The 24,292-nt window shown below is 29.3% G+C and overlaps 7 protein-coding genes across 7 annotated transcripts; 4 read left to right on the forward strand and 3 right to left on the reverse strand.

The window, feature by feature from the left end:
- Positions 1-4,902: 4,902 nt before the first annotated feature.
- FRA1 (aminopeptidase P) lies at positions 4,903-7,197 on the reverse strand (the record flags this gene model as incomplete). Its single annotated transcript, XM_064859064.1, has 1 exon — positions 4,903-7,197. One exon carries the CDS (start codon positions 7,195-7,197, stop codon positions 4,903-4,905), a length of 2,295 nt encoding a protein of 764 aa, XP_064713873.1.
- Positions 7,198-9,577: 2,380 nt separating this feature from the next.
- On the forward strand, positions 9,578-10,417 carry ISA1 (Fe-binding Fe/S cluster assembly protein ISA1; the record flags this gene model as incomplete). The annotated part of the gene is made up of 1 exon (XM_064859065.1): positions 9,578-10,417. The coding sequence occupies one exon, from the start codon at positions 9,578-9,580 to the stop codon at positions 10,415-10,417; it is 840 nt and encodes a 279-aa protein (XP_064713874.1).
- A 1,390-nt stretch (positions 10,418-11,807) lies between these two features.
- Positions 11,808-14,525, forward strand: HSP104 (chaperone ATPase HSP104; the record flags this gene model as incomplete). The annotated part of the gene is made up of 1 exon (XM_064859066.1): positions 11,808-14,525. The coding sequence occupies one exon, from the start codon at positions 11,808-11,810 to the stop codon at positions 14,523-14,525; it is 2,718 nt and encodes a 905-aa protein (XP_064713875.1).
- A 946-nt stretch (positions 14,526-15,471) lies between these two features.
- Positions 15,472-17,268, forward strand: PWA37_002503 (uncharacterized protein; the record flags this gene model as incomplete). Its single annotated transcript, XM_064859067.1, has 1 exon — positions 15,472-17,268. The coding sequence occupies one exon, from the start codon at positions 15,472-15,474 to the stop codon at positions 17,266-17,268; it is 1,797 nt and encodes a 598-aa protein (XP_064713876.1).
- Positions 17,269-18,370: 1,102 nt separating this feature from the next.
- PWA37_002504 (uncharacterized protein) lies at positions 18,371-20,791 on the forward strand (the record flags this gene model as incomplete). The annotated part of the gene is made up of 1 exon (XM_064859068.1): positions 18,371-20,791. The coding sequence occupies one exon, from the start codon at positions 18,371-18,373 to the stop codon at positions 20,789-20,791; it is 2,421 nt and encodes an 806-aa protein (XP_064713877.1).
- A 326-nt stretch (positions 20,792-21,117) lies between these two features.
- POM33 (nucleoporin POM33) lies at positions 21,118-21,990 on the reverse strand (the record flags this gene model as incomplete). Its single annotated transcript, XM_064859069.1, has 1 exon — positions 21,118-21,990. One exon carries the CDS (start codon positions 21,988-21,990, stop codon positions 21,118-21,120), a length of 873 nt encoding a protein of 290 aa, XP_064713878.1.
- A 366-nt stretch (positions 21,991-22,356) lies between these two features.
- PWA37_002506 (uncharacterized protein) lies at positions 22,357-23,400 on the reverse strand (the record flags this gene model as incomplete). The annotated part of the gene is made up of 1 exon (XM_064859070.1): positions 22,357-23,400. The coding sequence occupies one exon, from the start codon at positions 23,398-23,400 to the stop codon at positions 22,357-22,359; it is 1,044 nt and encodes a 347-aa protein (XP_064713879.1).
- Positions 23,401-24,292: the final 892 nt, after the last annotated feature.

Consider the following 24,292-nt stretch of genomic DNA (forward strand, 5'->3'; position numbering starts at 1 on the left):
GGGTTAGATAACATTTTTGGTTGTTTTCCTAAACATAATATTGGTGGAGACTTAGGGTTCATTGGAAAAAACTTATTTTGAAACAATCTGTTTGTTTCCATTTCTCATTATTAATATTCATACAAAACGAGCAATCACAGGACAACTAAATAATAATTTGCTTTATTTTTATATCTGTTTTTCTTTTTTAGTACAATTACATTTATCATTCAAAATAATGGTAAGGTTGTGTAATATAGTAAGGTTGTAAAGGTGCCTTCAACGGGACAATCAGTGGTGGATTTGTATAATTATTTTACAGTTTAGATTTATTTTTTAAATCAAATAAATGTTTTTAGGGCCCAGTTAAAAAAATCTGTACTAATGTTAATTTTCAATAGGGTTACAACATATTTTTTAAGAAATGTTTTTAGGTGTATGCTTTTTTAAAAAGAAAAAAAATTTTTTTTCTTTTGTTTCGGTTTGTTCTCGTATTGTCTTGCTGTCTTCTCTATCGGTCCATTGAAAGATACAAAATTCCGTTTTTAATAAGAAAATAGAAAAAAAAAGAAAAGAAAAGAAAAAAGAAAAAAACACGGCTCGTTGCTTCCGCCCTGCTTCCGTCCTTCCGTTATTGTGTTTTCGTTCCATTTTTACATAACAATATAAAAGAAATCTCTTCCTTTGATCTGTTCTCTTTTTTCTTTTTTTTTAAGAAAATTTAATAGAAAATTTCCATATCGGGTAGTAGTATTTTTTAGGAAGTATTAGTGTCTATGTTTAGGGTTACAAAAAAATGTATATTTTTTGTTCATGTAGGAAGGATGTACTACTTAGTAGACAATGGAGTATTACACAAGGAACCTATCTTGAAATTTTATGTACAGATAAAAATTAATAGCAGGACAAAAATAGCCCTTCTTTATCATAAGCATGAAAAAAGAGAGAAGTAACTTGGAACTTTGACAAATTAAGAAAAGTTTTGTTTTAGAGTAAAAATTATCACATGCATACTTATTATATTCTGGTTGGGGTTTTTCACCTGAAGAATTTTACTGTGATTATTATTTTATCATATTTTCTATTGTACTCTTCAAACACAAAAAAAGAAAGGAAAAGGAAAAAGAAATGGAAAATAACACGATTGCACTGATAAAAATCAGATATACAAACCGTAATATTAGCAGGATAGCCTTGTTCTTTTATCCGCATAAGGAAATTTATAAACTTTTTAAAAATTCTTAGTAATCCGTGGAGTAGTTTTTGTCTATTTTTTTTTTATTTCCGTTCCGCGGAAATGAATCAAATCTTTTTTTCTTTGTTTGTTTATTTGTTAATGCACTCGGTCATGTATTTAGACATAGTCATCATTTTTCTTAATATTACTAAGTTTGATTTTTATTAGTGTGCTTTGTGAATTTCGATTAGCAAGACTCATAAACGATGTACTAGTAAGTGTGAATCAGTAAAAGTATAGTCTAGATCAATTCTCCGAAAAGAATTGTTAGAGTAATTGATATATTCTTTATACTCAATTATATCGTTTAAACAGAGTGGGGTTACCAATAGAAGAGTCACTATTTTTTTGGTTTCTGTTAACCATTTGTTAATTTATATTATTATATAAGTTCTATCATTATTTTTATTAGGTTATTTTATTTTATTTGCCAAGAAATAGTGTAGGTAACGTTTGGTACGTTGCAAAATGATGTTTTTCATAAATTAACTAATTTATTATGCGTTTTATTAAAGAAATCTTTTTTTTTAAGTAACTCTATTAATATGCATGTAAGTGAATTGATATAAAATAACATCATTACTTCAATTTTTTTATTTGTTTTTCACTTTTTGGTGTTAAGTATGTGAAGCAAGCTATTTGGTAAAATGTTTATTATTGAAACTGTATTAGAAAATGTTGAAATTTAAAAGGTGTGGAGTAATAACCTATAAGTTATAACGGAACTTTATGAACCGTATTTTTATAAGTAATCACTCACAGTATTGAATAATACATATATTATATACAAAACTATGTATTACGTATATAAAGTTGTGAGTAAAAGAAATTATTTCTAATTTCTATATCTTGACTATTTATACTTTTCAGAAAGTTAATTTTGAGAAAAAAAATTTTCACAAAAATTTTTATTGAGTCTGGGTAATATCTCAACAGAAAAGATATATTTTATGTTCAGAAAGAACAGTGTATTTACTTTCGTATTCTGGAATTGATTCCAATCAATAATAATCAAAAATAGTAACAAACTACACTGTCACAAATTCATTCACAATTTTGTTTAATAATACTATTTAAAACAAAAATGTGGAATGGAAGTGTAAGTAATATTTTTGTAGGGAGTAATTATAATATTATGTTTTAATATATCATTCTTTTAACTTATTAATTCAATATCTTTACTTTTTTGGTAACATTTGTCAAATATTACAAATATTTTTCTTAATACCTGAACAACTTTATTATTATTGTACATGTTTCGTTTCTTCCTCAAAATCTCTGTAAAGTGAAAGAAGTGAAATTGAGCTGCACTTCAATAGTATGCTAGATATATCACAATGATTTTATGTTGGTGGTCTACTATTACTCTATTTGATATTAAAACTTGTTTTTTTTCTGTCTTGGTTAATAATTTTTTGTATTCAACCTCTTTTTATGATATTTATAGTTTATTAAGTAGTATATTTTATTCTTATGTTTAGATAATACATGTTTTAAAAATATAGACAGATAAATAAATAGATGGAAAAGCCTGCATAATAAAAGATATTTGTACCTAAACCCGTTTGATTAAAATTAAAAACATGATAAATCTGGAGTATTTTGAAGTGAATTAATACTTAATTTACAAGACATTATTAATGAAATTTACTTCTTCTTTTTGGTTTTGTAAATTATAGGTATCTTTAATACTAAATTGAGTAAGGATAAATTGAATACTATATTGGGTACTATCTTTAGATATAGAGGAAAGGCTCATTAGACTATGATATTATATGCATTGTCATTTATTTTTTTTCTTTAGAATATGTGTAAATAAAATCTAAGGTTTTAAAGTATGTTCAAAATTTTAATTTATAGAACTATTATTAATAGAAACAAGAGTTCATCTAGTTATATATTTAATATTATTTGTTTTAGAAACATATTTAGTAAATAGTATATTTATTAAATAATATATTAAAATACTATTTATCAATTATTGTAAGGTTGTTGGCAATTTTACTTTTTTGTACGTATTTTGTATTTATTTAAATAACTATTCTTCTCAAGAAATTTTCTAATATTCAACTTTTTTCCACCAGAAAAGGTCGTTGATTCGGGATAAATATATACAAAACAATACCATTTCAAGTGATATGCTATAAAATGAATATCAAATATAAATAAATACTTACAAATTATACAAATATCAATTCTGTTGACGCAAGGCTTCAGAGTCAAAAATTCTAGTAAAATTCATTTTAGATTAATATAATAAGATAATGCAACTTACAATAGGATATTGGTGGTATTATAAGTTTTATTGTTATTTATAGTAGGAAGTTAGTGGTACTATAAATTGTTATTGTATTGCTTGGTCTTCTTCTTTTTACATAACTAATATACGAAATACAATATTATACAGTATACTCATTTTATCTTCGAATCTTTAATATGAATTTTCATAACTTTTAATCACTTACTACAGTGAATTTAGATTATCAAACATAACTCTAATCATATTTCAACAAATTCTAACTCACAAAATAAATATATAATTTTTGTTCTTCTTATATTATTATTTAGTAGTTAGAACCTAATACATTCAATAAGAATTTTAATGCTGTTTGTAACCTCTGACATACACTTCAATAATCAGAGAACTCATAAATAAAGTTTTCTGTTATTTACCACCAAACCTTATTCCAAGCTTTATTTGAATATACTAACAACCGGGGTTCAAACTTTTGGTTGTCCTAAACCCTTTACCACAGTATTGAACAAAGATTTTATTTCTCAGGAATTCCAAAAGAGGCTTTTTACAACATACTTACAAATTCATACATTCGCAAATCAATATTTCACATTCCCAACTCCTACGAAATTGCATGAGATGATATTTCCCTTGTTACTATTAACACATCAAATTCAAATTTCAAGTTATTTTTGAGAATCAACAAGTATATTTAAGATATCTTTCTCTTAGGAAGTACTAAAAATATGCATTTATGAAGCATACATCTATCTTAAAAATCCGTGACTATCTTTCTTCTCTCCATAGAAAACATATACTAAAAAATGTAATGTAAATTTTTAATAAAATTTAAGGAAGAATGAGAGCAGAGCAACTTCCTCCTTAATGCAATCCTGTGCTATGAGAAATTTACATAATCATTGACGCTATTGGACCTTGATTTTGTCACATAAGGTTATCTTCCATATACCCATGACTTACTGACACCTTACCAATTACATTTTTTTAATGTATCAGTACCAACGTGCTTGATAATAGATAATTTTTCTATTGTTGCTATATTCTTTTGCTTGTCAGTAATTGTTACAATTAAGGGCTCAACAATTGATATTGTGAGCTAGATATCTACATCAAACTATTGCAAGTATTTTATACCGAATATCAAATAAAAATATTCAAAAATATTCAAATAATAATCAAGCTATAGAATCTACAAATGTGCAATATACATATTACAAATATATATCAAGCACAATATATATCTGTTCCTACCTGATATTGACCCATTTTATTTTATTTTCTACTGTTATTTACTAAAATATCAAATCCAAATCTACTTTCAAACCAGTTATAAAATAAAGATATACCGATGCATAAAAGTATATATATGTATATGCATATACAATAACGTAAAATATGTGTTTACTACGCATACCACTATTTCATTTCATTAAAAAACTGCTGTTTCCCTCTTCAACCATTTATAAGTAATTGATTGTGGTTGCATATATTGAACTAAATTGTTCCATATCTTTCTATTATAGTTATTAATTTGTTCCCTTTCTTCAGTAGTTAGCATATCGACATTAATTAATTTTCTACAATATGGAACCATAGTGATATTTTCAAATTCTAGGAATGGAATATCACCAAATTTCAATTCTGGCTCGCATTCCTTGACTAATAAGTCATTTTCAATTCTAATACCATATTCACCATCTTTGTAATAACCAGGTTCATTACTAATGATATTCCCTGCCTCTAATGGGTATTTAACTAAATGTGGTTTGAAACCAATCCCTATAGGACCCTCGTGAACGTTTAAGAAAGATCCAATACCATGCCCTGTACCATGTCTGTAGTCAAGCCCATGTGACCATAAAAATTGTCTTGCAATGGCATCTAAATTGTAACCAGTAGTACCTCTAGGAAATTTAGTTCTCTCCAAGGCTAAGTTACCCTTTAAGACTAAGGTATAGTTGTCAATTTGTTCTTGAGTTGGTTTTGTAAAGTGTAACGTTCTTGTAATATCTGTTGTACCTTCCAAAAACTGAGAACCTGTGTCACACAAATATATTTTTGATGGATCAATCATTGAAGAACCTTCAATTGGTGGAGCATAATGAATAATAGCAGAATTGGCACCGGTAGAAGAGATTGTTTCGAAAGAGTTTCCTTGGAAATTTTTTTGTGTTTTTCTAATTTCAACTAATTTAACAGCAGCTTTGTGTTCATCAATTAATGCTTCCTTAAAAACTAACTGATGTTCTAACCATGCAAAATATTGAATAATACAAAGTGCATCTTTCACCTGGGCCTTATGCGCATTGTTTATTTCATTTGAATTCTTAACAGATTTGAAATAATCAATTGGTGAATGAATAACTTTGTAATCAGTGTTTATAACATGACGTAAGATTTGCCATGAGGAAGTATCTGGTATTAAGAAATTATGTGTATTCGTGGAATTATCATTATCATTTTCATTTTTAATGGACAATACAGTAGTTTTTAAATGGTCCCAGAATGATTCATATGCTTTTACCTGGATATCGTTTTCATCAAAATATTTTTGGATGTCTTCATTAAATTTATTATTAGTAAATAAGATTGTTTCTTTATCATTAATTAAACAATATGAAAAGAATACTGGGTTGTACTCAATATCTGATCCTCTTAAATTTAACAACCAACATATTTCATCTAATGCAACAACTACAAAAGTCCTCCCATGTTTTGAATCTTTCGTTTTACTATTTTTTTGACCATCCTTATCACCAGCATCCAATTTAGATAATTCTTCTATTAGTCTTTTCCTTTTAGATTGGAAACTTTCACCAGAATACTGGTCTGATAAGAAAATTATGTCACTACATGGTCTCTCTGGGACGACTTCAAAATCACCCCACATCAAATCAATCAAATTTTCTTCAATTGGACATAACTCTATTTTATTTCCGCTCGATGAAATCCTTTTATTTTCGCTATCAATCATTTTATGTAAATTCAAAACAGCTTCAAAACAGATCAATTTAGGGTCAATACCAATCTTCACTACAGCACCAGAGGACAACCCTAATGCCATTTCTGAACATTCTTTTATGCACCATTCTGGCCAAGTAATTTTATCAACACCTTGCCTAATTAGAGACCAATTGAAATCCAACTCTTGAGAGGCTTGATTAAAGTACCTGCCGTCTGTGGACAAAACTGATTTCCCTTCATATCTATCTGGATTAAAATTTAGAAGATCTCTTGTAATACAGGCAACACCAGCAGATCCAGAAAATCCAGAAATAAAAGCTCTTCTTTGATCAACAAGGGCTACATATTCAGATTGATGTTCATCTTCACTAGGAACAATATAACAGGCCAAATCATGTTTTGCCATTAGTTTTCTCAATTCTAATAATCTCTTAGATGTGTTGATTTCCTTTGTCGTTTGGCACAATGAATCTGAGGAATAAATTGAAACAGTATCAGTAAATCTTTCTCCTGTGGCTGTGATAGTAGATAGCGAAGTTGAAGTTGAAGTGTTACTTCTCTTTGAGGTTGTAGAACTCAAATATCTATTATTTTCCATTCTTTTCATGAAAAGAGAGGATCTTCTATTTTGTCTAGATAAAAGGCCTGGAGAACAAGTACAGTCACCACATGGCCTTAAGGGTCTTCCTAAACGAGATCTTGCAGTAACTGTAGTTCCAGAAAAAGTTGTTGTTGCAGCTGCAGTTGAAGATGCACCCATGATTAATTTACAAATATACCTTTTAATATTGATTTAATCAGAAAAAGTTTCAATATATAAATAAATAATAAAAAAAAAGAAGAAAAAAAACAGTATAAAAGATAATGATCAACTTCTAAACACCTTCTTTTTTCTTTAACTAAAAAAAAACACTCTTATTTGACTAAATTTAAAGTAATAAAAGATAAAATTCTTTTTGTTTGTCTTTTGTCTTTCCTTTACAATGAACAGTACTTTCAATAAAAGAATATCCTTGTATATTTGATTCACCCTTCAGATGATATGAATTATGATAGTAGAAAGGAGTTTACAGGTTTTATAAGAACAGTTGTTAAATAAGGAAATCCAACAATGAAACAACACTCTTGAGAAGAAAAAAAAAATAAAAGTCGTTTATTGTTGGGTTTAAATGGTTTGTTTTTTCTTTTTTTTTTTTTTTTTTTTTTTTTATTTTCTTTTTTGTTGATTCTGTGGTGATTCTTTTTTGCTTCTGCAGGTTATATTAAAAATATAACGATTGTTGAAAGGAGTATCTCTCACTAATGGCACGTGACCTAATTGTTGGTAGTATTTATTTTTTTCAACCCTCTCCTTGACGAGAAAGAAAAGGTGAAAAAAGGTAATTGACGATAGAAAAATAAAATAACCCCTCTACGATAAAATGAACATAAATGAACATGAAGGAAATGGATCAAGATGAAAAGAGCTATGTAATTTACAAGAAAAAAGCAGCTACAATGATAAACCTAGTTGGTATTTTTTTTGTTTTATGAATTATTACTTGTTTAAGAAAAAAAAAATTCTTTTCAAGAGATTGTTGCTCTTATCTGTATATATTGGCTTTTCTTATTTGTGTAATCTTTTGAAAGATCCCATAGGCTTTGAAGAAAATATATTCTCTTTTCCATGCCAATAAAAAAAAAAAGAGGGTAATCGAAGAACCATAAATCAGTAGTAACACACCTTACATAGAATATCTATTAAGAAAGAAAAAAAATATGTATGTATTAACATAAGATTATTCAATGTATCATATTTTACTAGTCTTAACAATACATATATATATACATACATCTATTTGTATATATATAATACCATAACAACCCTGGTCTAGAGCCATAAACCTTCTAGATAATAATTTATTTATACCTCATAACCCTGAAAGTTTGATTGAAAAAAAAAAAACAATTTTCGATGACTTCATAAAAAGACTCTGGTGATCACGAGGTCTTCAGGAAAACACTCATCCCTTGCAATATTATGTAGAGTGAACGCAAAATGTCAACTCTTTCCACACGAAAAAAAAGACAGTTAGCAACAACAAAAACTGCACCCAGAAATAAAAATCGGTTAACCTTCACCGGATGTCCATATTAGGAAACAGTTACCATGCTAACGGGTGAAGGATGTACAGATGTTCAACAGCTCCGAGAGCTAGTCACATGACTGTAAAGGATGTGTGGATGGACAAAATGTCGTCGATAATTATCTTTTTCTTTCTTTATTTGTAGTGTGTTCCTAATGAATTTTATGTAATATGTTGCTCCTCCTTTTAATCTATCCCTGGCTAAAAATAAATGAATAATTATTAATATTAATTAGCAAAATCTATTTGACACAAGTAACTAGTATAGCGAACGAAATAACATAGTTTTTTTCTTACAGTGCATCCGTCTCTACAAAAGTAAGAACAATCCTCTCTACGACAGCCTAATGTTTAAGAATTTCCGTTTTTTTGTTTTTTTTGTAACTAAGATTTATTTAAATTTATTTACTGTACCATTATTCTTCACATCACATTACTTTTTTATCTAGTGTAAGATGTAACTGCATTTTTTGCGGATCACTGCTTATATGTTTACTTGATGATACTCATTTCCTATCTTGTCTTATGTGTAAAATTATTTAATTAGTAATCAACAAATTGACCTTTTCATTTGTTTTTCTCTCTCAAATTCCTTCGGATTCTAATCAGGAATTTCTCCAGTTCAGACTAAAGTACTAATAATTCTATATTTAAACAAAAATTCAAACTTTCATGATCTTTTTCTGCATTTAGTCATACACACATACATAAGTACCTATAGTCACACACATATGCGAGCGTATTTGTATTGATTATTCCCTGTTGTTTAATACTTTACGGATACTTCTTGTGGTTATCTTTTGTTATAAAAATACAAAAATAAACTAGAGAAAAAACAACCAACCAATAGCAACAATAAAAAAGGCACACAAAAAAAACACATTGAAATCCAATAACCCATAATACTATAAATTCAGATAAAATTAAGAAAATAACTAGTGTTATTTTATCATTCTGCCCAAATCAAAAAACATATGAACTCCAAAGAGTAACAACAATAACCTACAATTAAACATGATGAGGCTGCAACACATTCCAAATAAAATTATATTTCCTATATCGAGTAGATTATTAGTGAGGTCTATAGTCACTCCAAGTAGTGATTATAGGACAAGACGATCAACCACAATAACACCAGTCACAAATACTCCATCGACGCAATTTAAATTTAAATTTATTCCAACTGTACATAACAATAACACAAAACCTGTGAATAAAAATGATTCCACATCGCTATCTTCGTCCATTAAACAAAAAAGATTAACAAGTTATAGTTTACCATCTAAAAATATTCTTGATAAACATGAAGAAATAATTGAAACTAAAGGGAACTCTCAACTAGCAACATTAAATAAAGTAGAAGAAGTAATGGAGGACACAAGGGAGAGAAGAGAGATCAAACATTTAATAAATGTTCAGAATAGTATTTCTATATCTGCCAATTCCGGCACAACTGCAACTGCAACTGCAACCTCCACCACTACTGCTATCATACCAAAAAAGAAAAGGAAAAGAACATTACGCGCAAGAAAGGCAGTTATTACTTTAACACCAAGAGCTGTAGAGCATTTGAAAAAGTTACTAGACTTACCTGAGCCTAAGATGATTAGAGTGTCAACAAAAAACCGTGGTTGTTCTGGAACACAATACGATTTATCGTATGTGTCAAAACCAGAAAAATTTGATGAAATCGTCGAACATGATGGAGTTACAATTATTATTGATTCAAAGGCCTTGTTTAGTGTAGTAGGAAGTGAAATGGATTGGATTGATAATCAACTAAATACTAAATTTATTTTTAGGAATCCGAATGCTAAGGGAACCTGTGGATGTGGTGAAAGTTTCATGATATAGATGAAAAAAAAAAAAAAGAAAAAAGAAATAAAAAACGAAAGAACAATTTTTATTGTATCATCGACTTTAGTCCATTTTCCAGAACTGATTAATAATCTATGCATGTATTTGTCTTTATTGTGTATTCATTTATTTATTCAGAAATTGTTATTTATTTATTTATTTATTAATCATATTCCATATCTAATGTTTAAGCAAATTGATCTTGCTTTCATTAAACTATCAACTTTTACTACTAAGAGCTCTTCCATATCCCCTTATCACTTTAAATTAAACAGAAGCATTTTCTTTATTCTAGAAGGTTCGAGAAAAGTTTGTCTTTTTGGTTATGGAAGAATCTTCCGGAATATTTGAGAACCCACAACTTCTTTTCTCCTTCTCCCAATGATACTTTAGACATCGAAATAGAAAAATTATTCGAGAACCTTCAGGAAGTGTCTGCGAGATTTTGCAATGGTGGACAAGAAAAAAAAAAGGTTCCTTTTTGTTTTCTGGAAAATTAAACAATTCTTTCAAAATTTGAAAGATCTCGAGAGAACAAGAAGAGCTTATTTTAGAAAATTGCATCGGCATAGGTAGTTTCCCCTTAAATTTTTTCATGCAGAAAGTCTTGTAAAAAAAAAAAATCCCTAAAGAAAAGTTTTTAAAAATTTAGCATAGCCCTAGTGTAAATTACTGTGGACATAGTTGTTTTTCTAAGCGTACCCTAAAAATATTTATTTGATTTAAAAAATAAATCTAGACTGTAAAATAATTATACAAATCCACCACTGATTGTCCCGTTGAAGGCACCTTTACAACCTTACTATATTACACAACCTTACCATTATTTTGAATGATAAATGTAATTGTACTAAAAAAGAAAAACAGATATAAAAATAAAGCAAATTATTATTTAGTTGTCCTGTGATTGCTTGTTTTGTATGAATATTAATAATGAGAAATGGAAACAAACAAATTGTTTCAAAATAAGTTTTTTCCAATGAACCCTAAGTCTCCACCAATATTATGTTCGGAAAAAACACCAAAAAGGTTGTTTAACCCGATCATTTTTTCCAATGTTTTATATGTTTCTTTTTTCAGATTAATAATTTTTTGGCCTCAAATTTTTTCAAGGGGGATGTCACTTTTCTAATCTTCAGAACAACTAATAACAAGTAATCTCCAGTTAAGGGGGTACGTAAAGGCAATGTGACAGGGATATTACAAGAGAGATTCAAAAGCATATATAAAGATCTGGTTTTAAATCAAATTCAAATATAATAACTCTTTCTAGTTGTGAAACTTCTTCTTTTCTTTTATTCTTACAATAGCTATAATTCTTCCATTGATACAATAAACAACCAGAAACAAATTAAGAAAACCTAATATATAAATTATAGATTTCCAAATGAATGACGAATCGCAATTCACAGAAAAGGCACTTACTATCTTGACCATTGCACAAAAGTTGGCTCAAGATCATCAACATCCTCAATTGCAACCAATACATATACTGGGTGCATTTGTGGAGACCCCTGAGGACGGTACCATATCATATCTACAGAATTTATTTGATAAAGCTCGTTATGATTATGACAGTTTCAAGAGAATAGTTAACAAGAACTTGGTCAGGATTCCACAACAACATCCAGCTCCACAACAAATTACTCCAAGTTATGCTCTAGGTCAGGTGTTGGAGAATGCTGCTAAGATTCAACAACAACAAAAGGATTCATTTATTGCTCAAGATCATTTACTATTTGCTTTATTTAAGGATTCATCTATTCAACAAGTCTTTAAAGAGGCTTCTGTAGACATAGAATCTATTAAGCAACAGGCGTTGCAATTAAGAGGTAATCAGAAGATTGACTCTCGTGGTGCCGATACTAATACTCCACTGGAATATTTGAATAAATATGCTGTTGATATGACTGAGCAAGCTCGTGAAGGTAAGTTAGATCCAGTCATTGGTCGTGAAGAAGAAATTAGGTCTACCATCAGAGTCCTAGCAAGGAGAATTAAATCCAATCCATGTCTTATTGGTGAACCAGGTATCGGTAAGACAAGTATTATCGAAGGTATAGCTGCTAGAATTGTGGACAATGATGTCCCTGAGATTTTGAAGAATTGTAAATTGTTCAGTTTAGATCTTGCTGCTTTAACTGCCGGTGCCAAGTATAAGGGTGATTTTGAAGAAAGATTGAAAGGTGTTTTGAAGGAGATTGAACAATCAAAGACGTTGATCATCCTTTTCATTGATGAAATTCATATGTTGATGGGTAACGGTAAGGATGATGCCGCCAATATATTGAAACCAGCTCTTTCCAGAGGTCACTTAAAAGTTATTGGTGCTACCACAAACAATGAATATAGATCAATTGTCGAAAAAGACGGTGCTTTCGAGAGAAGATTCCAAAAGATTGAAGTCTCTGAACCAACCATTAGACAAACCGTGGCAATTTTAAGAGGTTTGCAACCTAAATATGAAATTCACCATGGTGTTAGGATATTGGATAGCGCATTGGTTACAGCTGCTCAATTAGCCAAACGTTACTTACCATATAGAAGACTACCAGACTCTGCTTTAGATTTAGTGGATATCTCTTGCGCTGGTGTTGCTGTTGCTAGAGATTCCAAACCTGAAGAGTTAGATTCTAAAGAACGTCAATTACAACTATTGAAGGTGGAAATTAAGGCTTTAGAAAGAGACAAGGATGCTGATTCTACTACCAAGGAAAGGTTACAGAAAGTTAGACAAATGGAAGCTTCCTTGGAGGAGGAGTTGCAACCATTAAGACAACGTTACAACGAAGAAAAACATGGTCATGAAGAACTTACAGAAGCCAAGAAGAAGTTAGATGAATTAGAGAACAAGGCAGCAGATGCTGAACGTAGATACGATACTGCTACTGCTGCTGATTTGAGGTATTTTGCTATTCCAGATATTAAGAAGCGTATTGCTGACTTAGAAAACAAGGTTGCAGAGGAGCAAGAACGTGCAGGAGCTAACTCTATGATTTCAAATGTTGTTGACTCTGAAACTATTGCTGAAACAGCAGCTAGATTAACTGGTATTCCTGTAAAGAAGCTATCTGAATCTGAAAATGAAAAATTGATTCATATGGAAAAGGAATTGTCTTCTGAAGTTATTGGTCAAATGGAAGCCATTAAAGCTGTTTCTAATGCAGTTAGATTATCTAGATCTGGTCTTTCTAACCCAAGACAGCCAGCTTCTTTCTTATTTTTGGGTTTATCTGGTAGCGGTAAAACTGAACTGGCTAAAACCATCGCAAGTTTCCTTTTCAATGATAAGGATATGATGATTAGAGTCGATTGTTCTGAGTTAAGTGAGAAATACTCTGTTTCCAAGTTATTGGGTACAACAGCCGGTTATGTTGGTTACGATGAAGGTGGTTTCTTAACCAATCAACTTCAATACAAGCCATATTCTGTGCTTTTATTTGATGAAGTTGAAAAGGCCCATCCCGATGTTTTAACAGTCATGTTACAAATGTTAGATGATGGTAGAATCACATCTGGTCAAGGTAAAACAATTGATTGTTCCAACTGTATTATCATTATGACATCTAATTTAGGTGCTCAATACATTAATGCTCAAGAAGGTTCAAAGATCACAGATGAAACGAAAAACCTGGTCATGGGTGCTGTCAAACAACATTTTAGACCTGAATTTTTAAACAGAATTTCTAGCATTGTTGTTTTCAACAAACTATCAAGAAAGGCTATTCATAAGATTGTTGATATCAGATTGAAAGAAATTGAACAAAGATTTGAGGCCAATGACAAACATTATAAGTTAGATGTCTCTCCAGAAGCCAAAGATTTCTTGACTAAATACGGTTACTCTGATGATATGGGTGCACGTCCATTGAATAGATTGATTCAAAATGAAATTTTGAACAGGTTAGCCATGAGGATCTTGAAGGGTGAAATCCATGACAAGGAAACTGTTAAGGTTAGATTAGTTCATGGAAAGCCTCGTGGCAGTGGTGAAAAGGAGGACCAAGAAGAGAGGTTGGAAGTTGTACCTAACCATGAAGCCAAGACTGGTGGACAAGATCAAAACTATGATTACGATGAAGATATGGATGTTGACGTAGATTAAAGAGAAAGCTGTATATATTAAATATATTTTTTAATTTACTATATATTAGAATATAATTATTTTATGTTTGATTAGGATTTCATAAGTTTGTTAGTAAGTTATTTTGTATTTCTTCTGTACGGAATGCTTTTTGGTTATAGAGTCGAAGTTATAAGATTAGATTTAGTGAATTTTTTATTAAAAAAGTGGTGGCTGTTTTTTCATACTTTCCAGGCTAGCTTTAAAAGAACTGGTAACATTATAAAAAATATGAGTATAACTTCAAATAACAAATGTCACATGCATTTGGTATTCTGTATTAAATGATGGAACATAGTTTAGAAGAAAAGTGTTTTACTCATTGCATAAACTAGAGATGAAATCTGAAACAGTCCTCTATGACTCCTTAAGAAGCTATAATAACGATTTTCTAATATATAAACAGTTAAATACATTAGGATTATATGGATAAAGGTAAAAGTTATTATTTAAACTTTAAAAAGAAGAACAATATGATGGTTTCGGTCAATGTTTTGAAATATGTTTGTGTGTTTATTTTCTTCGTTTGGAGGATACGTATTTGATTGAGAAGTTTATATCCATGAGAATATATATTCAAATTTATAACATAGTTTATGTTTATTTTAAAATGATCTATATTTTATTGATTGTATCGATAACTTTTAGAGCCAAAGATATTTTTTGTTTGTTAGTGTAGATTTACATTCTAATCAATATTGATGACTTTATAAAAGTTGAATCTTTATTTAAAATTTGGAAAATAGGGGAGAAGTAATTACAAAAACTTAGTCATGTTAACAAGCCCACTTACATTTTTTGTAGAGGAAATTTTATTTGAGTGTGTTTTAATAATTAGCTCTTTTCCATTGAATTAGTGCAAGCACGATAGATATTTTTAAGTATTGTTAATCTATATTAGGATAAATAATATTTGCTAAGGGACAAAATGACAGAACAAAGCAATATAACGGATAATAAAGAATTTCTTAAAACCCAAGAATTAAATTCGATTAATCAAAAGCTGGAAAAGAGTCTTATTGTAAATGTTAAACCAGTTTCTCTTTTAGACATTCAAAATAGAGAACAGTGTGCCGCCCTTGTTGAAAAACAAACTGTTTTTACAGAAGACATTACTGAGGTTTTATCAAATAATCAAGAGAAAGATGCTGATGTATTTCAAAATGAAATAGTGAAACTACATTTACAAAATATAAATAAATTAGAAAATTTTAGATATAAGAAAGACCATATAACTATCATATCATTCTTTTCTGATGTTGATTCCGGTCCAAGATCTACTTTGATGGATTCTGTTCTTGTAACTCCATTTCTTACATCTTTTAAAGGCCCCTTTATTGAAAAGCAAATGAAACAGGTTATAAGAGAAACAAAAACGAAACAATCTGATGATGATGATGAACGCTTTTTTTCCAAAGTCGAACATTCCAATAATTTGGGTTCCAATTTTTCAGGTTTTTATATCACTATGTGGATGATATTTGGTTGGACTATACTACATGGTATGATGAACTACCTTTTACTAAATAATTGGCAATATAATGATATTCCATTAGTAAATTTAATGACAGAAAGGTTATATATTGTGCTTATAATAGATCTGTCAATGTGGTTTTCAAGTTATACTGTAGTTCTTATTCAAAGCTTTATCAAATGGAATTTACTCTTATGGGAATCTACTGGTCGATATTTTACCATAACATTTGAAATAGTTTATTTTTATTTCTTCCATTTTCTGGTAATTGATTATTTCAAAATGAATTGGATTTCAAGAATATTTTTCTTTTTACATTGTTTGGTGTATATAATGAAAATGCATTCTTTTTCATTTTATAATGGATACCTCTGGAACATTACACATGAAGCAGCCTTTTCCAAATGGGCATTATCTAAATATAAGAATTCTGTTCCATCACCTGTACTTGCTACCTTGCAAAGAAGTCAAACATTCTGTGAATACGAACTTTCAACACAATCTTCAACAACCGAATTTCCAGCTAATATCTGCTTTAAAAACTATACATTATTTTGTCTTTATCCTACTTTAGTATATCAAATTGATTACCCAAGGTCTAAAAAGATAAGATGGATGTACGTATTTCAAAAATTTTGTGCAGTAATTGGTGTGCTATGTTTGATGGTCATAACTTCACAATTGTATTTATATCCATACATAACAAACACGATAAATATCACTTCTAATGGGGGCTGGCCAGATTTATGGACAAGTACTATCTATTGGTTTTGTCTATTAGTAGATGTTTTGCCTGGGTTTTCGATAATTTTTTTATTAACTTTTTATTTTATATGGGATGCATTATTAAATTTTGTTGCTGAATTAACCCAATTCACTGATAGATACTTTTATGGAGACTGGTGGAATTGTGTTTCTTTTTCTGAATGGTCTCGTATTTGGAATGTTCCAGTCCATAAATTTTTGCTAAGACACATATTCCATAGTTCTATGAAACACTGGAAACTTTCCTCTACTACCGCTACGTGGGTTACATTTGGACTAAGTTCAATGCTACATGAGTTCTCCATGTATGTTATATTTTTAAAAGTAAGACCATATATGTTTTTATTCCAAATGAGCCAAATACCCACCACATATTTAAGTAAAAGGACACCGTTCAAGGAAAACCCAGCTTTGTGTAATGTTTTATTTATATTTGCTATCTATACCGGAATGACAACAATACTTTGTTTATACTTGGTATATTAAACCAGATTAAAATACAAGACACAAGAAAATCTAAGATATTGTAAAAAAGACAAGATTCTCCCTTCTATCAATTTCAATATCTTATTCAGAAATAGTATCAAACTGTTAGTAGTCGTTTGAATATATATCGAATGTATATATTAAAGACCTACCACAATGAACTGGCTCATGTAAGATTTACTTAAGAAATACACACTATTACCAGCTATTACGTTAATTGGTTTTATTTTCTAAGATTTCCTATTTCGGTACGTTTGTCTTTTTTATCTTTATCTGTGTTGTATTTTGCAGGAAGCAAGCAGTATAAAAAAAATGGTTTAGCCGCCCTGTTCTTTTTTCAAGGTGGGCGGTTATAGAAACTCCGATATGACATTCTTCTTTCATTTTTTGTATATAAAGCAACCAGATCTAATGACTTCTGGAACTTAAAATCAATCGGTCGTCTTTTGTTCTTCTCTATATTTTTCTGATATGTTGAGAAGTTGTGGTAATTACAACTAATATTATTATCTTTGTTGCATATGGTTTTCATTTTACCTTTTTTTTTGTATTTAATTCTACTGTTATTATAACATACACAGTTATCTTTTACCAGCTCTATTAGGATAATCAAAAACAGGGTGAACAAAATACAATATACCATAATAAACTTATACTCTCCATTTTTATTTCTATTTTTCTATTAATTTATTACTATATATTATATTAACCCCCCCCTTCCTCAAAGCTATATATATTCCTAGATATTTTGTTGTTGTTGTTGTTGTTGTTGTTGTTGTTGTTTTATTTGGTTCCTACATCCATCTTATTTACATATATAAAAACACTATTTAACTAAACTATTCATTTCTAAAATTGTTATACCGCTTTGCAATATAGTTACAACAAATATATCTTTCATAATATATTGACAGATTTTAATTTTAAATAATCTTCGTTAAAAGTCAAAAGTTGTGTTTTCTAGCATTAATCAAAAAACATCTTTTCTTTACTCCTTCAAATAAAGGAAACAACATCAAAATTAGAAAGTAAGAAAGTATAAATATAAATATAAATATATATATATATATATATTAATTTGCTCTTTGTTACATATCCAATTATGGAACAGGAAAATTTGTGTCAAACATTAGATTTGACATGTTCCGAAAATGAGATTTTTAAAGCTAGTTTTGACCTGCGTAACCTGAAAGAAAGTGCAAAAGATATTGGATGTAATGAATATATCGACTCTCTACTACCAAGTGAAGTTTCTTCTTCCTCAGCTTCGGAGGAAGATTTAAGTTCTATTGAAGCTAATGAAAGTAACAGTGACTCATATGAAACACCCCTAATACAATCCTCTGGATGTGATGTTGATGTATTTTTAAAAGAGACTAATGAAAATAATGTTAAGTTAGAGGATATTCCATACAAGAGACATGATCCTATAACTAAAGGAAGGCCTTCCTCCTGCATATTTGTTGCTTCGTTAGCAGCTATATTAACAGATGATCAACTGTGTCATTCTGTTACTGAAAAATTCCAATGTTTTGGAAAATTAAACGGAGTTAAAGTCTTGCGCGATCCACAGAATAGACCTTATGCTTTTGTCCAATATACAAACGACCATGATGCACAAAGAGCTCTAAATTTATCACAAGGTTCCACTTTAAATGATAGAGTCATTAGATGTGAACAAGCTAGAGTAAATAGAACTTTGTTTGTTTCATGCTCTTCGCCAATTTCTTGTCGAGATATCGAATCATTTTGTGAACAGTTTGGTGAATTAGAGCAATTAATCCCCAGTTTTACTTCAGATCCAAATCAACCTAACACAAAGAAAAAAAATATTCTTCCAAACTTCAGGTTTGTTGAACCGGAATCATATAAAATTGCTTGTTGGTTCGTACAATTTGCATTCAGGGATGATGCTATTAGAGCCTTTGCTAATATAAAAGCAGAACTTTCATGGACTGTCCATTGGGTTCAAAATGTAAAAGTGCCAAAAAAATACAATTTGCTTTCGTCTTTTCAAAGATCTTTATATGAAAAAAATGATAATAAAAAAGATGCTTATCATGAATCTAATGGAAATTGTATAAATAATAGAATTTCCATTGATAGAAAATCTATATTTGTTGGTCAATTACACAAGGACACTACAACAGAATTATTAACTAAACATTTTGAAATATATGGAAAAATATTTAATTTAAAATTAATTCATAAGCCAACTAATATTTTTGCGTTTATTGAGTACGATGACGAATCTTCAGCGGCTATAGCTTTGGAAAAGGAAAATCATTCAACTTTTCTTGGCAAGACTATTCATGTGCAATATAAAGAAATCAATAATTCATTTCCATATACGAAAAGGGAAGTAAGAACAAATCAACAGGAAGTATTCATTGGAAAGTTTAACAGTAACGGCAATCCAATTCAGCACCATAATGGTAATAAGTATTTTGTTAGTCCACAGATAACTTTGGCTCCACCGCCTATTAATATTGCTAGACGAAAAAATCTTGGTAATAGTACCATTGAATTATCAGTAAATAAGTTTGTTCCATCTCCTTTTAGAGGGTACTCTAATTATAGACGCAATTCGTATCCATTTGAATGGCAGTTGCATTCACTTGAAAATGAATTCATAGATTCTCAGACTAAAGCCTTTTCTCCTAAAGATATGTATATGGAAATTAATCATAAAGATAGAGAGAATACAGAAGAAAGAGAAAATGTTAATAAAATTTCATTTGAGGAAAAATCCTCAGATACAGTTAATTCAGAATATGATACTATGGATTTAATTGAAAATCCAACTCATGTTAGCATGACATCCTATAATGAATCGTCAAGAGATAGTTCCAAACCTGGTAAAACAAGCAACAAAAACAATTATAATAATAACAATTATAATTACAATGGTAAATCTAATTTCAACAATTCAAGGAGAAGATACTCTCATCCACCTAGTCCTTATTATCAACCAAATTATTTTATGGCACCTAATCCATACCACAGCACATCTTCTGGTAACACTCCCTCATACATGATGTATTACCCTCCAATGCCAATGCCTCCACCAGACACATTGTCACAGCATCAGTTTTTTCCATTTAATCCTTCAATATCACCATATGGTTCTAATTTAATGCCAATGATGATGCCACAGATGCCTCCACTACCCTTACCTCCTTTATCTGTTATGCCTCGAAATTCGACCCCATCTTCTTCAAGTGAAAATATTTCTCAGGCAAATGCATATATATTTAGTGATGGAAGAGATTGCGAGCATAGAAGTGAGTCACCACATGTATCTTTTAAAGAGGATATTAACTTAATTAGATCATTCAGTAATAGTGTTACAAGTTTAAATGTTTTAGATGGTAGTAAGGATATTAAACACACCGGTAAAAAGAATAATAGATTTCAAAAGATTCTACGTAATCAAGTTCCGAGTTTTAAACCAAGAATGTTTAATCAAAGAGAAAGTACACCTTTTAATGAAGAAATACCTTCAGAGTTTCTTGATTATTGATCTTAATATATAAGATGGCAAAAAAAAAAAATAAGGAGGTGTTGATGTACAGGTTGACAATAAGATCACCTATGGGAAGTAACATTATCATATTTGCTATTGATATCATATATATACAAATATATATATAGTTTAAATAATAAATCTCATCATATTTATAATTTATTACAAAGTGGTATTGATATATATGTAGTAATATCATATAAAGCGAGATGAAATAAAGCAAACAAATAAAACGACATTTAAACAGACAGGCATGTCACAACAATCAACATCTCTTATAAGTATGGAAGAAAAATTAATAGCAATAATAAAAAATCCAATTATCAGATTGCTTTTTTAGAATTAGACGAAGCGGTAGATTGAGCATGTTGTGAATTTCTTGGCGTTATTTGATATTTAGATAATTGAATTAAGTTTAATTTTAGAGTATTATAAAATTTCTTCACAGTAGGTGGAATAGATGGATGACTTATTATACCATCCATTCTTACTCTCCATTGAGAAAATACAGATGTTAGATATTTGGAATTTTCATATCTAATCTTCAAAAAGATAGAATAAATAATCAAACAGATCCATGATCTTTCGTACCACAGCAAGGCTTTGAAAATAACTTGTATTAAAATGACCAATTCAACAGAGGCTACCCAATACAGGCATCTTTCGTTGTAGTTTTTGACAAAACTTTGGATCTTAACAATCCATGGATTAGATTGGTCTAACTGAAAAACTTGTGGTAAAAACACAGTTTGTAAGTATCTTAGTCCATGGAAAAGAGAAAAAATAAAATATGGTAAGATAGACAATTTGTTAGCAGGCATAAATAACCATATTTGGGCTAAAATAAAATAGTAGAAGTTTTCATCATTCAATAAAGATTTTTTAATTGAATCTAAATTAAAAGAGGAATTATTCTTCAAATAATAATGTTGATACAGTATTATACCAAAGGATTCTAGCACAGCCACATAGATTAACCTATAAAGAAAAGTATTACCAGTCAAAAAACAAGCAGGAGATAACAAGGTAACCAAAAAGTGACCGGAAAACCAGAAAAATTCCAAAGTTTTCACAATTTCTAGAAATCTATTTGTTCTACCGCTATGATTGCGATTATTTGAAGTTGATTGTGCCATTTTGCTTGTTGATGATCTCTCGGATGCAGTGAGACTGTGAATAGTTTGGCAAGTATTCATGTATGAAACTTTTTTCTAAAGAACACAGTGCACCTTTTTATTTGTTTGTGTGTGTTTAAGTGTTTTTTTTTCTTTTTCTACTTTTTACCTTATTATTATAGTAAGATTTAGAAAGGAAAAAAAAAGGAAAGGAAAAGAAAGCAATTAAAAAAATAAAGGTTGTTGTTGGCAAAATTAGGTCTAAGCAAAACCCTAACAAAAGAAATGAGGTTCAAAGCCTTTAGACAAAAGATATAAAATGGAAGTAAAATAAAGACTATATATATATATATATATTGAATGTGTGTGTGTGTGTATTTATATGCATGCATTTATTTATTTTTTTTATTATTATATGATGGTAATTTTTAATATATGAAAGACGTTTCATTTTCTTTTTGGTTTCTTTTTTTGAATTAAGTTGGATAAATCATTAACATTGTCTATCTTAATTGTATCTGTGGATATTTGTCCTAATGCTCTTTTCAACACATTATCAAAATCTGGATGTAAGGATCTGATATCATTTGTACGACTTCCCTGTAATTTCAATTCGTGTAATTCTTCTTTTAAACCGGGTAAAATTGGAATATATTCGTCATCTTTAGAGGATTTTATTAATTTTATGGCTTCTATCAAAGATTTCTTGTAAATTTTAAAATAATAATCTGATTTTTCCATAGGTTGATCAGTCCATTTGATTAGTTCTGTGATCTTCAGTAAAATAGATATCTTTAGATTCGTATTATTCATCTGTTCGCAGCTAGCCAATGCTAGATTATAATAATTCAGAGAGTTTTTGATATCATCTAATTCTTTAAAACAATCTGCTAGGATAGTATATAATTTAATCAGACTAGTTTTATCATTAGTATTATTCATCTTTGTATTTATTATAGATAATATGAATTCAATCATTAAACGGAAAACTGCTCTACCTTCTTTCATAAAGTCATTAAAATCTGTAATGCTTATAGAATTGTTATCATCACTATCAATAACCTGATTATTAGATTCCTCATTCGTAAAGTCAATTTCATCATCTTCTTTTAAACCAAATTGGAAAAATTTAGTATTTTTAAGATGTTTCTCGTCATTTTCATTTTCAATATTCTCCTCCTCCTCCTCCTCCTCCTCCTCTTCTTCTGTATCTATTTCATAGTCATCCTCACTGTTACCAGCAAAGATATTATTTTGATTGACTTCCAAAGCATACCCAAATAACGATTGAAGAAATTCTATAACAAGTGGTAAATTCTGATAAAACGTATCATCTATAACTATTGCTTGGTCTACATTATCCTTGTCACTATTTCTAACAAAACATTTGTTCATTAATGGAACCCAATATGACATAGATTTTTTCAGTTCATTATTTTTTGAAGAGAAAACTGCATCTTTGTATAATTGGTCATCGGAATACGATATCATATTACTTTTATTTATTTATTTATTTTTTTAATTGCTCAGCTTTGGCTTGAATAGAGAGTATTGTAAAAGACAAATGACGACCGGACTTCTTACAGTTTTAGACAACAGCTTGTTTCATTTAAAAAAGAAAATTGATGTTAATTTTAAATATAATTTTTGAGAATTGGTAATTTCCTTTTATTTATCTTTTTTTTTTTTTTTTTAATTTTTTCTCTTTTAGATATATCACCACTTTACCGAAGTAATTAATGATGTTACTCCTTTATTTCTTGCTATATTTCTAACTGTTTAAAAGAAAAAAAAACGCGTCAACTTTTTCGCGTTGCAATCTCCTCAAACAAGAAAAAAAAAAAAACCATAGTGGAATATTAGGAAGAAATCCCCGATGGATTTCCTACTTTGGCGGCTAATTACATATCCAATATATATACATATACATATACATATATAATGGTGGATTTGTTTCTTACTGAAATATGTCTTCCTTGAATGAATCCACACGATAATATGTTTAAAATCTCCTGAATGCAAGATCAATACTGTATCGATAAATAAATACAATAATTAAAAAAAGCAAAAGAAAAGATTAGTATGATTATTATACATGTTTTTCTTATTCTTGTATTTTATGAGATGATAGCATAATATATTTTCTTGGTCGAATATTAACATACAAACAAAAGAAAAAAAAAAAAGAAAAAAAATCTTTAGCAAGAATATACTGTGTTTGGGAAATATATATATATATATATTTGACTAGGATATTTCATTAAACACATATTTTTCAATAGGTGGGTTTCTTTTTCCCCCATACTCTTTTTAGTCAACGTTTAGAAGAATTGAAACGACAAATTATGAAACGCACGAAGCAAAAAAATTAACATAAGAAAAA

Source organism: Arxiozyma heterogenica (assembly GCF_036370985.1).
Source record: "Arxiozyma heterogenica strain weizmannii chromosome Unknown scaffold_21, whole genome shotgun sequence".
In the NCBI taxonomy this organism is placed as follows: Eukaryota; Fungi; Ascomycota; class Saccharomycetes; order Saccharomycetales; family Saccharomycetaceae; genus Arxiozyma; species Arxiozyma heterogenica.